The 15,953-nt window shown below is 53.2% G+C and overlaps 1 protein-coding gene across 5 annotated transcripts in view; it reads left to right on the forward strand.

Annotated features, from left to right (window-relative positions):
- Arhgef10l (Rho guanine nucleotide exchange factor 10 like) overlaps positions 1–15,953 on the forward strand; it is a 137,959-nt gene that overhangs the window by 63,308 nt on the left and 58,698 nt on the right. For all 5 annotated transcript variants that reach the window (XM_027399873.2, XM_035439451.1, XM_027399874.2 and 2 more), the window contains 7 exons: positions 5,569–5,677; positions 8,778–8,884; positions 9,240–9,317; positions 10,222–10,401; positions 11,280–11,396; positions 12,574–12,666; positions 14,247–14,420. In XM_027399873.2, coding sequence (XP_027255674.1) covers positions 5,569–5,677; positions 8,778–8,884; positions 9,240–9,317; positions 10,222–10,401; positions 11,280–11,396; positions 12,574–12,666; positions 14,247–14,420 — 858 coding nt within the window. The remainder of the gene's footprint in view (positions 1–5,568; positions 5,678–8,777; positions 8,885–9,239; positions 9,318–10,221; positions 10,402–11,279; positions 11,397–12,573; positions 12,667–14,246; positions 14,421–15,953) is intronic.

A 15,953-nucleotide genomic window follows, 5' to 3' on the forward strand; every position in this document is an offset into this window, starting at 1 on the left:
CTTCCTTAGAGAAGAGGTGCTGTACAACAGCCCCCCCCCCAATTCCCCGAATTACCATAGAGATCAGGGCATGTCTGGCTCTGCAGCTCTGGATGGTGACAAGTAAACTCTAGTGTCTTGGGCATCCTGTGGTCCTTCCTCATCACCCAGGGCCACTCCTACCTCCCCATCCTCTGGGTTTTTGAGACAGGGTTTCTCTGTGTAGCCTTGGCTGTCCTGGAACTCATTCTGTAGACCTGGCTGTCCTCAGACTTAAGAGATCTGCCAGCCTTTGCCTCCCAGTGTAGGGACTAAGGGTGTGTACCACCACACCCAGTCACTCCTACCTTCTTGATGGGGGTCTGTCTGAGGGGGAACTTCAGGAATCTCTGGGGGAAGGAGTGGTGGAGATGGCAGACTTGTGCTACCCAACAGCAGGCCTTAGCCTTGCATGGCGTCATAGTCCTGATGGGAGCTGGTTAATGTCACAGATGCTAGGGGTCTGCTCCCAGGGACCATGGCTTGGTGTTTGCCTTTAAACCCTCTAGCCCCAGGGGCTGAAAGTGGCCCACACAACATTAAGGACTTGGAGTGGGCTTCTCCTGCTCCATAGCCTGGCCTGGAGTAGGATCTGTGGCCTGTTGGGAACTGTGTCCCTTAACAAACTTACTCTGGGGTAGGGGTTGGGTGGGACTTTGTATTCTCCATCAGCAATGTCCCATAGTACAGTTCTAGGGATTTTTAACAGGAGGACCTTTTCTCTATCCACCCGCTAAGGCCTCTGTTCTCCCTAATGGCTGGTTCCCAGGAAGATGGGAGGGTGTGTGTGGCTTCTCCTCTCTGCCCTTTCTGCCTAAGGATGCTGCCAAGCATTGCCTGTGGGACTTCACTCTCCTGGGCTGCTGGGGGCCCCTGCTCTCTGCTGGCCATGGCATCCACTGTGTGTTTCAAGGCCATTATTGCTTGCACATCTGCTGTGCTCACGTCAGGGCTCTGGATGGCAGGCATCTGTGGAAGTATTTTATCTCGTCCTTGGAGTCTGACTGGAATCCCAGCAACAAGCTAGTGAGTGGACTCCCTACTTTAAGATGCCCAGGCCAATTGACTCTAGCCCAAAAAATTGAGCAAAGTGTCTATAAAGGACCTTCTAGAAGCACCTGACCCAGGTGTGAGCTCTTTTGGTTCCCAAGTGATTGTTCTATTGGCTGCTAGGGTCAGCAGATGCTTGCTGGGTGTGAGGTAGGCTGTAGTGAGACCCTCTCTTTCTGCCTGTGACCGATTTGTACCCAGTCACTGACCCAGCTAGGCTGTCTGGGAAGGGTCAGTTCACCACTGGAACACCCACTCTGGCTTCAGTCTCACTCTGCCCAGCTCAACCCAGCCAGTGACCTTGGACCCTAATGCCTCCCTATTCTCTTGACCTTCAGAGAGGAAAGGGGCCAGAAGGCCAAGGGGCTTGATGGTATCATGCTATAGCTGAACACGGCTCAATTTAGAGCCCGTCCTGCCCAGTGTGCTGGGAATGAATGGCCAGAGTTTCTGACAGTAATAATTTCACTCACTAATATATGAGTGACGCTCAGAGAGGTTGGGTGACATGATTGGGGTCACACAGCCAATGAATGGCAAGGCCAGGACTCAGCTTCATATATGGGTAAGAAGAACGTACCCATCTGTCTGTCTGCCATCCACTCATCCCTCCTCCATCCATTCATCCATCATCTCAGTAAATGCAGAGGACTGAGTAAGAGATGGACTGCTAGTGGCTTCTGCTTTGAACCACTACTAAGCTCTGGGCTTTACCTGGGACATCCCATAATGCTCTCAGCCATCGACAAAGCTAGATGTCCAGAACTTCTCATGGCCACTTTACCAGTGAGGAAACTGCAACCTCAGAGAGGCCCAGAGACTTCCCTGGCTTATAAGTGGGGAGCCAAGACTTGCATGTATGCCCACCTTCATGCAGAGTCCCTGCTCCATCTTTCTGCTAGTCTGTCTGTCCAGAAACAGACCCTGTCTCTGTCATCTGTGTGCTTTATCAGATGCCCTTGTGGCTCACATGGGCCATGTATTTAAATGTCTGCTTTTTCTGTCTGGCCATTCTCCAGATAGCATGTAAACTGGTCATCTACCATTGATGTTTCCATGCTATGGTTCCTCCCTCCTCCCCTTCCTCCATCCCTCTTCCCCTCCCTCCTTCCCTCCCTCCCTCCTTCCCTCCCTCCCTCCTTCCCTCCCTCTCTCCTTCTTTCCCTTTCTTCCACTCACTCACCTTTTTCTCCAGTGGAATGGGGGTGAGCTTGGGCTAGCTTGTCTACATCACAAATCTATGTACAATGGTGCTATTTTGGTAGCATGTAGCTGCCTAGGGCTGGGGGTTTCTTATTGTGGAGACACCGAGACACAGGCTTGTATCCTGGAGACCCAGTTGGTAAGTATTTATCAGCTCAGCACTGCCTCTGGCCATCCAGCCATCTCTCCATCATCCATTTGCCCAGCTATAGTTACCCAACCAAATGCAGCCAATTGCTCACCTGTCCATTTGTTTGTCTACCTATCCATCCATCCATCCATCCATCCATCCATCCATCCATCTATCCATCCATCCACTCATCCATCCATCCATCCATCCATCCACTCATCCATCCATCCATCCATCCATCCATCCCTCCCTCCCTCCCTCCCTCCATCCATCCATCCATCCACCCATCCATCCATTCACCCATCCATCCATCCATCCACTCATCCATCCATCTACTCATCCATCCATCCCTCCATCCATCCATCCATCCATCCACTCATCCATCCATGTGTCCTTGCGCACATCCATCAATCCATCTATCTCTATGGTGTCCACTCATCTGTCCAGCAATCCTCTAACCACTTATCCCTTTGTCCACATACCTGTTCATTATACCCACCCTGTCATTCAGTCCATCCATTCCTGTCAGCCTTCCATGTTAGAAGCCCCATTGTCAGGCTTCGGGTGAGAAGAAGACACAGTCAGTATCATCCAAGTATCATTTCCCTTTCACTCCCTTTCATTTCCCACATGAGAGGGAGGCATGGGCTCACTTCCTTCCCTACTCTGCTGCCCAGCAGCTGGGATTCCCGCAGCAGAGACCAAGCTTCAGTTGCCTGGCATGCTGGGCTGGATCTGTAGGCACAGGTTCCAGCCGGATGCACCCAGACTGCTATCCCATCTGCCTGCCCGATTGTCCGTCTGCCATGTGACCTGAGTCTCCTTTTCCCGTTGTCTGTGTTTTGTCTCCTCGCTGTCCCGCCTGCTCTTCTCGCCTGCTCTCCTTCTGCCTGGCCGCTTGGGGCCCCAGCTTTCTCCAGACCTGACTAGGCTAAAGGAGAGATACGTCAGGACCAAGAGAGACATCTTGGCTTTGAGAGTTGGGGGTAGAGACATGCAGGAGCTGAAGCTCAAGTGTGATTGTAAGGTACTGTCTGTCCCTCTCTCCTGGCCCCAGGGGGCCTTTCTGCTGGGCCACTGAGGAGGGTGGGTGTGAGCCTGGGGAGCCTACCCATAATTCTTGTGACCTGGCTGCACCTCACGTCTGTACTGCAGAAGGGCAAAGCCATGAGCCATCTGCTCCTTCCACTTCCTGGTTCTTTCCTAGACCCTTCTCCATGCCCACTCCCTATACACCTGCCAGAGAGATGCCAGTGAACCACAACAATACCCAGTGGCATTTCAAACTCAAGAACTCCTAGAATGACCTGGGAGTCATTTTAAAAAAATGCAGGTTCCTAGCCAGACCTGGCAACCATATGCCTGGATTCCCAGTACTTGGGAAGCTGAGGCAGGAGGATTGGGAATTCAAGACCAGCTTGTACTGCAGAGTGGAACTAGGCTTCTGAGTGATGCTGTTGACAGCAGGAGATGGGCTCAGTTGAGCAGCCCACAGCATGGGCCGTGGAGCCCTGTGGGTCTGGGTTCAATCCCACCCATCTGCTTATCCACTGAGTGATCCTGGGCAGACCCCCCTGGCTTCTCGGAGTCTCTTTTCTCTGCCATAAGCAGTAGTGGTCCCATGGAAGGGTGCACATGCCAGGCCAACTCAGGGAACCTTCTGGGGTGTTCACCTGCTGTTCATCTTTGTTCAGAAAATGCCAAATGGAAAGGGCTCTGGTGTCCCTCGAAGGCCACACTGAGGGATTCTGAGGATAGACCCATTGATGGTTTCATCTAGGGTATAACCCCTACAGTTGGATGTGCCCAAGAAGAGAGAGAGGTACACCTTGTGCAGTTTCTGGGGTTGACATCTGTTCCCCCACTCCATTAGGTTTTCAAAGGTGCTTATGACCCTTCCTACAAGAGACCATGAATCATAGTTATGGCTACAGCAAGGGGTGCAGATCCACTTCCTCTTCCCCTTGTTTCCTGAAAGCCAGTCTTGTTCCTAAAAAGCCATCGCTCTGTTGGTTCTCCGGCCTCTGCCCACCCCCCAGGCCCTAAGCTCTCAGCTCCCCGCAGGTTCTCAGGCCCTCAGGCTCTGAGCCTATCCCCAGGCTCTCATCCACTAGGCTTTCAGCCCTCCCCCAGGCTCTGAGCCCCTCCAAGCTCTCAGCCCACCCCCTCCAGGCTCTCTGCCCGTCCTCACTCAGACCCCATGAAGACAAGTGTGTAGCCCTTCAGTTGGGAGCCAAAGAGCTGCTGGAGGTAGAAATGAGGCCAGTGAATCCAGGGGAACCTTCATTTTCAAATTTGCATCCTCATCTTCATCAGAGTATGGGGAAGGAAGGGTTTCCTGGAACAGCCATGCCGTGGCTGGGTGGCTCTCCCATTGAAAGGAAAATGAAATGAAGTTGAGATTTCCAATTCTTAGTCACATGGCATGTTCAGAGTGCCCATTAGTCACCTGTGGTCCCCATATTGGACAGTGCAGATACACCGCCCCTGTGGAACATTCTGATACCGAATATTGGCGGTGTTGAAAGTGTTGGGGCTGGGGCTCAGTTGGGGCAAGGGGGCAGCAGTTTTCCTCTTCGGTCTGGGTCCTAGTGGCAGGTCCTAGTCTGCTTCCTACTCTGAGCATGTCACCGTCCTCTCACTGGTATCAAGGCCTGCTTGGCTTGCTTTATTGGCAGCACTGGGGTGTGGCTTCTGCATCCTGTGGCCCCAGGTTCCCCTCCCTGTGGGCAGAGACTTGAACCTGGCTATTGGGGACAAGGGGGTGGGGCTTTTCACCTGGCTCAGCAGGGAGGGTGTCAGCCCTCAGTGACCTTCCCAGAGCTGGCTTGTTCCGTCTCTGCCCACCTGGGAGGGTAGACTGTGCACTTCTGTCCAAGGTTCAGAGAGATGTCTACTTACTGAGGAGGGTCAGAGCTGGGGTTTGAACCCAGACCTGGCCTTTTCCCCATCCCATCACCCCCTTAAGTAGAGGGAAGAGGTCAGGCCTTATTCTGCCCATGGAGGGACCCTGGAGCATGAGCCCATGCCACCCCTGGCTTCTGCTGCTCATCCGTTCTGCTGGATGGAACGGGGCTGACTGGCTCTGATGTCTGGGCTGAGGTCCCTTGAAGGCAGGGGTCCCCATCTCCCCTCAACTTCTCATGAGCCTCCCTATCTTTGCTCAGATGACCCAGCTCATGAAGGCGGCCAAGAGCGGGACCCGGGATGGGCTGGAGAAGACTCGGATGGCCGTCATGCGCAAAGTCTCCTTTCTGCACAGAAAAGACGTCCTCGGTGAGCAGGGGCGGCGTTCAGCAGTGTGTTGGGGTGGAGCATGCTGGGGTGATGTTGCTGATGCCTGGGCCTCTTCTGAACTGGACCCCAAATGTCTGGGTGAGTCCCAGCTTGCTTCCCACTCCTCTGACTGGCATGACCAGCCTCTTCTGTGAGCTGTGGGCCTCCCTTCAGTATGTGGCCATGGCTGTTGCCCTCCTGCTCCATGGCTGTTGCCCTCCTGCTCCATGGCTGTTGCCCTCCTGCCCCTAGTTCACCTGGCTTCATCTAGAATGTTCTTTGTCCATCTTCGTCTCACCACTACTTATTGAAAACCTACTAAACAGTGTCCTCGGTGAACCGGGGGCTCCAGGTGCAGTGGGGAATAATGGTTTAGATGACGTTAGTCTTTTAGGTCTCTGGGAGAGAGTGGGTAGAGTGTGGAGTGTGGAGATGAGCATGGGTGGAGTGAAAGATGAGGCAGGAGAATGGGACTCTAGGGCAAAGGTTGAGCATGCGCATAGGCGTTGAGGGTCAGCATTTATGGAGTGTTTGTTGGGTGCCTCGGTTAATCTTCACAAACGACAAAACAGGTACACAAAAGCATCATATGCCAATTTGCAGATGAGGGGACAGGTCATAGACTTTCCTGAGGACACATAGGCATGGGGGTGATGGAGGAGGCTGAGGTGAGAGGGCAAGGCCAGGTCAGTGTGGCACTAAGCGCCTGGCCAGGTGCTTGCCCTTGCCCTTGCCCTTAAAGTCATCAGAGAGTCACCAGGATGTTAAGAAGAAGTGCCCCACAGTTGGATTTGATCAATTAACCATTTAGTCATCCAACAAACTGTCTACTGTGAGCTACTATGGATAGGAGCCCACAGTCCCCGGATACAACTGTGAGTGTGTGGCTATGAATTCTACCCTGGAATAGAGGAAGCTAATGCTCTGATTGGAGTGATAGGAGGTGAAAGTGTGAGCAAATTGGTAATACAATGTCCGGTCACAATAGGTGCTCTGGGAGGGAAATACAGCTGGGGCTGGGGAAGGGGACAGAGGAAGGGCTGTATGGGGCGTGCTGAGAGCCTGCAGCCCTCTGATGAGATGGCATTTCAGCCTCTGGGGTGAGTCATGCGGGTAGCTGGGAGGAGGGTTGGTTGGGGAAGTGACGCAGGTGGAGAGGGTCCTGTGGTGCCCTTTTGCCACTCTTGTCTTGGCTGCCTGGGTTTTCCTGGCTTGCAAAGTCCTCCTGCACCTGTCGGCCCAAGGCCTTGCCTGGGATCAGCTCCTGGCAGGAGGTAAGGGTTCTGCCTACATGCTCACCTGCCCAGCCATTGTCTTGGTTCTTCTCCCTGCCCTGGCCACTCTCCCAAGATGCCCCAGTTCCCTAGACCCCACTCAGGTCTCCACCTCTTGTTTTTGATGCCCACCAGGGCACTGATCCCCTCTTCCAGATAATGTCCAGACTGGAGCCCTCAAAAGGTTCCCAGCAAGGCCCAGCACCTGTGCTGTGTTATATCTCTGGGGACAACAGACAAGAGGACAAGGGGACAAGATGTAGGACAGTAGGTTAACGGCCAGTGATGTCTGGGCAGGACTCTGGGGTGGCAGTCCTTGGGTGGGAGGAGGCCTCATCCGGGGAGTGCCTTCTCCTGGCTTCACACAAGGACTGGTGCTTAGAAGGAACATGGCTCCAAGCCAAGAAGAACCCGTAGTGTCTCTAGTCTCTTGGAAACTGGGCATTTTTTTTTTTTTTTTTTTTTTGTGCTGTTCTGTGCCTCGGTTTCCTCCTTCATGCAGTGGGGCTAATAACAATTATGTAGTCGGAGTGTTCCTGTCTCCTGAGGCCAAGGAGTGGATGACCATGTTGCACACAGAACGAGTCCTGCACAGTGGGCATTGTTCTTGACAACTGTCAGCCCTGGTGGCATTTGGTGCCAGGGTAGCATCAAGCTGACTTGGGCCCCATCCAGTCTCTCTGGTCTCACAGTTGGGACCTCACCCAGTTCTCTTAGAGGTAACACTTTAATACTGGCTGAGACGATCACCCCATGCCTCTTCTACCTTTGGGAGTAGACAGGCCGGGTGGCTGGGGACTGTTTCTGGGACACCCTCTCCACTCCGCCTACTAGCCCTGGGCCTAACATGACCCTCCCCCAGAGGCGTTATTAATAGCTGGCCGGCTCAGATCACAGGCCAAGAATGTTACCCAGCAGCTCATGGGGGAAGAGGAAGCCTCGGACACGGCGGCTGGGGTGGGTGTGTGGTGATGCCCGAGGCAGTATGTGGGCCAGGCAGGAGGGCCTTCACCACCCCCACCCTCATCCCCACACTGTCATTCGCTGTCCATCCTCCTCCTCCTCCTCTGTGTCCTGCTCAGGTAAGGGCCTGACTGGGTGCCCCGCTTCTCTGGCAGCTGGAGTGGCTACCACTTCTCTTTTTCTCTGTCTCCTGCTTCCTGCTGTCTGTGGCTGCCATGGGCACTGGAGCCTTCAAATAGCAGGGGCTCTTCTGGTTGGGGAACTCAGGGCCTGGGAGGACGACCCTTTGACCCTTTGGCATCCTACTGGGCCTTCTTTTTGCCTTAGGGCCTTGCTTGGGTTGCTGTTGGACTCTCTCTCTGCCATAGAGCCAAGCCCCAGGAGACAGGAGTCCCTGTCACACCCGGCTGAGTCGGCTCCCTTTGGGGTATCTTTGTATTTTTTAAAAAATGGAAGTGCAAAGCTGATGGGTTGATTCTTCTTCGGCTGTATTTTCTTCCCAGCTTTTTGGCATCCAATTGAAAACTATTTTTAGTGGCCAATGATGGGACATGAGTGGTTGGCCCATGCCGGGCTGGAGCAGATGGAGTGGGTAGGTCTCGGCAGGGACAGTGGCCCTGGAGGGTGCCGTTTTCTCATCCTCCAATTCTCCCTCCCACTCCCCCAGCCAAAGGCTCCAGGGGAGCAGCCATGGACCATAGGGAGCCTGGGAGTTGGAGCTGGAGCTGACTCGCTTGGCTCAGGCCAGCTGTTCCCAGATTTGATTCGGGGCTCTTGGAATGGTTTTCATTCCCTGGGCCTGGAGCAGGGTGTGCCACTCCCACCTTAGCTTAGCTGTGCTGTCTTCCCGTTTGTCTTTCCAGGTGACTCGGAAGAGGAAGATATGGGGCTCCTGGAAGTTGGTGTGACAGACTTCAAACCTCCAGCCCCGGAGCTGGGCCCCATGCCAGAGGGCTTGAGTCCTCAGCAGGTCTGTGGGGAGGTGTGGCAGGTGCCAGCCTTCTGCCTGGGGTTATGCCAGCTAGAATCTGAGGGGAAATGACTATGAAAGGGAGAGGGATGGTTTTTGCAGGGAACTGGACTCTGCATGTTGATACTGTGAGTCTGGAGATGGTGAGGTCTCAGAATTTGGGATGCTTAAGACCCACTATCCCCAAGACTAGTAGAGCAGGGGTGTGTATCTCTTAGTCCATCCCCTGTGGCTCTGGGGCTCCTGGGTTCTGTAGCTGTCAGCTCCCCTCTTTTGCCTTTGGGACCCTTCCTACATCAGGTACTGGTTCTACTCTTTGGATCCCATGTCCTGACTGTGCTCTCGACCCGAGCAGGTGGTCCGCAGACACATCCTGGGCTCCATTGTGCAGAGTGAAGGCAGCTATGTGGAGTCACTGAAACGGATACTCCAGGTGAGACTTCAGAGGACTCCAGGGGCCTGTGGAATGAGGGCAGGCAGGGCTCTGCAGTCATTTTATAAAGAACATTTGGGGATTGTGGTAGTCGAAGGGGCTAAAAGCCAGTCCTGCTTCTGAGGGACAACAGGACCAGTGGGGACGCCTTGGGTTTCCAAGGCCTCTGTTTACCGTGAGAACTGTATTTTGAAGTGAAACTGGGAGTCTCTGAAACGAGAGTCAAGACATGTGTTCCCTTTTGTGCCTGGAAGGGACTATGTCTTTCTGGCCATTCCTCAAAGTAAGGGTGCAGAGCGAAGCCCCCTCTTCCTCACACTGGGGTGCTCAGGGGATGCTAAGCAGAAGTTTGAGTGACATGTATGTGGACCCTTGTCTGGTTTTGGTCTCCTAGACCTGGATTCCTTGGGGATGTCAGAATGAGGCCACCAGTCAAGGGAACTGCTGGTGTGGGAACAGTTTGGGAGCCAGGTGAAGAAGCCCAGGCATCATATGAAGTGGCTGGAGAGTGTATCCATAGCTTGGAGAGCTCAGGAAACTGCAGTGACCTGAGACCCCACTGCTCAGCCACACAGATGGCTCTGAGCTTCCACACAAGCCAGTCATGGCCTCGAGTCACCTGCCCAGAGTCCTCACACAGAGATGGTGTAGAAGTGATTCATTTGCTCCCAAGCCATCTTAACACACAAGTTCCTGGATGGGGGGATTGTGGAGTGACAGAGACAGGGCAGAAATGTCACATTCATGGAAAACCTTCTGGAAACATCCATGAAGAAGATAGGATGCTTTTACCTGCATCAGGAAGGCCCCCACTGGGGGGGGGTCTGCTCAGTTCTCAGCCTGCCTTGTCTCGGGTGACCTTGAAGATAGCTGGTCTTACTCCCGATCCCACCCACCCTGGCAGGATTACCGTAACCCACTCATGGAGATGGAGCCCAAGGCCCTGAGCGTCCGCAAGTGTCAGGTGGTGTTCTTCCGCGTGAAGGAGATTCTCCACTGCCACTCCATGTTCCAGATCGCCCTGTCCTCCCGCGTGGCCGAATGGGACTCCACTGAGAAGATTGGGGACCTCTTTGTGGCCTCAGTAGGTGTTTGTACTTAGATGAGCTGGTCCAACCTCCACTCCCACCCGCTTGCCTTGTCCAAGTCAATGATGTCAGAGCCCCTCAGTCATGCGTCCTGCGCTAGAGGTTGGCATGAACTTGATGTCCCAGAAGAGGTGTGCCAGGCAGAGACAATGTTGAAGCCAGGGTATAGTGGCAGTATTGCCCATAGACCAACCTCCTGGGCAGCCCTCTGACTTGGTGCGGGTTCTAGGCATGCCAGGTGTGATCAGTGAGGCTTGTACATGCTGGCCCCGTGCTGCATTCATAGCTCCAGGACGAAGCCTCTCCTAGGATCTCGGGGAAGAGCCTGGATCATGGTCCTGAGGTCCTGGGTCCAGTTTGGTTTCACAACCACAGGCAGGTCTTAGGATGTCTCTGGGCTCAGATTCTACACATGTGGATTGAGGGGTGTGCTTGTCAAACTGAAATCCTCAGACTTCAGAGAGTGAGCGGGTAAGATGGTCAAGCCAGCTTTGCTTGGTTGTAAGCCTCTGGTTCTGTTAGCGGGAAGGACGGTTTTGAGAATGCCAGTGCTTGGGAGAGCTTAGACATGTCATCCCATGTGGGTGTGTCCTGGGGGCTATGGTGAGAGGTCGGCTGACTGCTGACATCTGTAGCTTGGCTGTGGGTGCATCTCCCCAGTTTCCTGGCCATGGCAAGGAAATAGATGGAGCCCAGGCAGTGCCCCTGTCCTAGGCTGTCTTCTCTGTCATGTAGCTTCTGAGCTGCTGTAGAGTCTGTTTCCTGTCACTTTGGGTGACAAGACTCCTTCTTCCCTGAGCAGAGTCTCGGAAGCATGAAAGGATGGGTGCAGCTGCCCCCATATTGATGCAGCTCCTGCCCCCATTTCTTACAGTTCTCCAAGTCCATGGTCTTAGATGTGTACAGCGACTATGTGAATAACTTCACCAACGCCATGGCCATCATCAAGAAGGCCTGTCTCACCAAGCCAGCATTCCTCGAGTTCCTCAAGGTAGCCTAGCGCCATGCAGTCCACACTCACAAGGGATGGACTTGGGGGAGGTACCTCAGGAGAAAGGGACATTGTCATGACAACTTTGGTGTCATGGCTATGGTGAGATTATCTAGGAACCCAGTCTCCAGGGAGATATCCTTTCCTGCCCTGGAAGGAAGATGAGAAGGGGTTAAGGGGTCTGTAGTCAGCTCAGGATCCTGGAACCCAATAGGCTGCTGGGCAAACTTGGAACATGGAGCTGTGTGGTGGGTACCACAGGCTTGACCTTTGTTCCCATTGCTTTGTTTGTTAAGTGGGCAAATCCAGGTCTTGGACTCCAGAATCAAGAGTTTGGGAAGCTACAGGACTCTTTAGCTGTGGCAAGGCTCCAAGGTCCTCTGTGATGGGGTACCGTGGGTGGGGGACACGGCCCTGAATCCAAAATAGGATGCAGGGGCATGAGATTTTGGGGCTTTGGCAGGTGAGCTCTCTGCCCCAGTGAAGAGGGCATGGACAAGGATGCTTTCTCAAGGGGGAACCTTCTGATGTGGGCCTTGGGGAAGATAGTTAGAGGGCTGTTTCCAGTACAAATACTGACAAGATGCAATGTGGGAGCAAGCAAAGCTCCCTTCCGGATCTGTGGGGTGTGGGGTACCCCATAAAGAATGCTCCCTTGGGCAGTGTAGTCTAGTTGGGCTCTTCTGGATCTTCAGGCTGTGGGTGAGGCAAGAGTATTCAAAGCATTGAGCCGGCGAAAGTTTGAGCTGGGGCAGAAAACTTGGAAGCTGCTGGGGAAGCTGTGAGGTCGCCAGGGATACGGGCCAGGACCCACACAACACATGGGCGGAATAAGCAAGTAGCTGAGGTAGACAGGGAGACCCCATGCTCACCCTCACCCTGGCCCAGGCCTCTCTGCTTAGTTTACCTACAGGGAATGATAGTATTGGTTCCTTATAGACAGCAGTGAGTAAACTGTTTTGCCTTTAGCTGGGAGGCTGTCAGTGACTGTTCAGGTTCTCCAAGGGTGTGGCTTACACAGAGTGTGCCATGGTGAGAGGGTTCCTGAGTATGGATTCGAGGTTAAACAGGGTCCTGGAGCCCAAGGAGAGGTCCCTAGGATGAGGACTTGGTCTGGATCCTGGTGTTGGACCCTTGCTGTCAAAGATTGACAAGTGACACAGCCTTGTCCCTGCAGCGGCGACAGGTGTGCAGTGCAGACCGAGTCACCCTCTATGGGCTGATGGTGAAACCTGTTCAGAGATTCCCACAGTTCATCCTCCTGCTCCAGGTACTGCTTGGGACTCCCCAAGGGTCAGGGGATGGCTGAGGGTGGGGAGGTCAGTTGTGTCTCTCACATCTGTGGTCCACTCCTGTTTGGGGGCTTGCTTCATCTTTCTTGACTTCAAGAGGTTAGCCTGTTGTGCTCAGCAGCGTTAAGAGTATTTATTTTATTTAAATTGTGTATATGGATGTGTCTGTGCGTGGGCATGCATGTGTATATGAATGCTGGTACCTTTGCAGGCCAGGCATGTTGTATCCAATCATGCTAGACTTATAGGCAGTTTTGAGCCACCTGATACGGATGTTAAGAAATTGGGTCTTCTGCAAGAGCTGGAAGCTCTCTTATTCACTGAGCCATCTCTTTAACTTGTGTGTGTGTGTGTGTGTGTGTGTGTGTGTGTGTTCACAATGACCATGTGGAGGTCGAGGTCAACTTGCAGGAGTCAGTTCTGTTCTTCCATGTGGGTCCCAAGGGTTAAAGTCGAGTCTACAGGCTTGGTGGCAAGTGCCTTTTAACCCACTGAGCCATCTCTTCAGGCCTACAGTATATTTTACACCTTTGCTTAGGCAGGAAGGGAATATGGCTTAGCCTTCCAGAACAACCCACTCTGCCCCCCAGGCAGTCCACTGACTTAACCTTGATCAGATATCACTTAGGCACAAACCCAGGATGCCTGAAGGAGCATTAGCCCCTTTCCAGGCCCTGTGGTCAGTCCTCAGACAGGGTGACCTGGCTGCCCAGATACAACAGCCAGGCTGTGGACCGGGTAGCCATCTTACCTCTATTGGCAGAGCAGCTGCGCTGTGAGTGTGAGCTCTGAGCTGAGGACACTGTTTGCCAAGCCAGTATTCACTCTCTATTGAAGCATTTGCTGTTGGCCCATCACCTCTCAGTGTGCAGAGCTGTGGCATCAAGCATGTTCCCATCGTGCAGGTGTCCCTGCCGTTCATCTGTGGGAATTCCTCATCTTCCCTCACTGGAATTCTGGACCCAGTAAATGATAATTCCCCTCCCCATCTTCTCAGCCCCCGACAGCCACTCCTTCTACCCGCAACTTTCTCTCTCTGAAGTCTAATAATTCTAGAAGCTGCCCGAAGTGGAATTGCAGGGTGTTTGTCCCTGGTGATGTCATGTCCTCAGCGTTCAGCCGTGTTATAGCATGGGTCAGAGTCGCCTTCTTCCTAAGGCCCAGGGGTGACTGTTACCTTACCATTTTGTCCCTACCCTCATGGATACTGATCGTCTCCTCATTTGACTATTGTGACTGACACTGCTATGAACATGGATGAACAAGTGTCTCTAGGAGACCCTCTGATGGAATTCTTTTATGTTCAGAGCAAGCCACATGGTCATTTTGTCTTTATTCACTACGCCTTATCCTGTGCCTTCCATGTCCAGTGCCTCGGCCCCACTGCAAGCTGCACCCTTCAGGCCTGGTCTGTGAGGACTACAGGAGGACAACACTTTGATTCCGAAACAGGAGAGGGCTTGTGTGTGTGTGTGTGTGTGTGTGTGTGTGTGTGTGCACATGTGTGCACACACGTGTGTGGGGCATGTCTTATTTCTACTCTCCCTGGTTCTGGCAGGACATGCTGAAGAACACCCCCAGAGGCCACCCTGACAGACTGTCACTGCAGCTAGCCCTTACGGAGCTGGAGACACTGGCTGAGAAGCTGAATGAACAGAAGCGGCTGGCCGACCAGGTGGCAGAGATCCAACAGCTAACCAAAAGTGTCAGTGACCGTAGCAGCCTCAACAAGGTGGGTGTGCGCCTAGTCCCCTGCGCAGCGGTGACTCTCCTGTCTCACCTGAGCTCCCACGGCTTGCCCAGGGTCTCTTACTAGGTGGCAGTGTTCTTTGAGAGCGCGGGAGCCTGACCCACCAGATAGCACATTCATTGTGATTCCTGTTATTTTAGGATAAAGGAAAGTTTTGTTCTTTAGTCTAATTACCAGGACAGAAACTTTTTTTTTTTTTTTTTGAGACAGGGTCTCATGTATCCCAGGCTGGCCTCGAACTCACTCTGTAGCTAGCCGAGGAGGACTTCGAAATTCTGATCCTCCTGGCTCTACTTTCCCATGGTGGGATTACATGGGTGGACCACCATGCCCAGTTTATGCTGTGTTGGGGATTGAACCCAGGATTTTATGCATCCTAGGCAAGTGCTCTGCCCATTGAACTTCCCTCACTCCCAGCTTAAATGCAGGTTTTTAGTCAGTGTGCTGGTAAATACCTTTGATTCTTGGGAGGCAGAGGCAGGAAGAGCCAGAATTTCAGACTCACCTGGACTACATAGGGAGTTCTAGGGCAGCCAGACATACATATGAGAAGAAAAGACAAGGTCGGTTGTTATAGGCTGCGGTCCCTCTGTTTCCTGGTGCATGTGAGTGTGAGTCCCCTGGTGTGAGTCCCTCACTGCCCCGGGCAGGCCTGCAGATGCTACTTCTGCCCTCATGCTCACTGGCTGGAGGGTGGAGGTGGACAGGAATGGTTTGCAGGTGAGGTGACCTCGCCAGAGCTTACTGGATGGTTGTTTCCAGAGAGGCGACATGGTGTGAGGCTACAGGAAGTGTTAGATGTTCTGGGGAATCCCGAAGCAGAGCTGAGGCTGGAGGCTGACTGTTCCTGGAAGGGGATTTCAGCAGTGTGGAAAGAAGTTCACTGTCCAGGAGGGTGGCCTGCGAGGTCACAGCCCCTTCTGGTCACCATGCTGGCCCATGTGGAGAACGCTCATCTGGGACTGCCGACTTTGACTTCTGTTGTTGACCTTCACCAGGTCATAGAATCAGGCTGGGCTGTGTCACCTGAGGTCCTGAAGTCCTGAGCTCCAGGCACTCCCAAGTTCTGCCCCGTCCAGCCTGGGGCCACAGACGGGCTGCACACCTCTTGGGCCCACATTGTTCTTTTTTTTTTTTTTTTTAAGATTTTATTTATTTATTATGTATACAACATTCTGCTTCCATGTATATCTGCACACCAGAAGAGGGCGCCAGATCTCATAACAGATGGTTGTGAGCCACCATGTGGTTGATGGGAATTGAACTCAGGACCTCTGGAAGAGCAGCCAGTGCTCTTAACCTCTGAGCCATCTCTCCAGCCCCCCACATTGTTCTTTTAAGAAAGTGGAAGTCATTGGTAGCATTTTGGGACATGTCATAAACATCAGATTCGAGGACCTTTCCCTCAGGGCTGGAAGAGCTGGTGCAGCAACTATCCTGTGTGGTTCCCTTCACCTGAGAGTGGTTACCCACTTCCGTTTGGTCTTACTGTCACTTCTCATTAAGGGTACGTGT

The sequence above is a fragment of the Cricetulus griseus genome, chromosome 2, assembly GCF_003668045.3.
Source record: "Cricetulus griseus strain 17A/GY chromosome 2, alternate assembly CriGri-PICRH-1.0, whole genome shotgun sequence".
In the NCBI taxonomy this organism is placed as follows: Eukaryota; Metazoa; Chordata; class Mammalia; order Rodentia; family Cricetidae; genus Cricetulus; species Cricetulus griseus.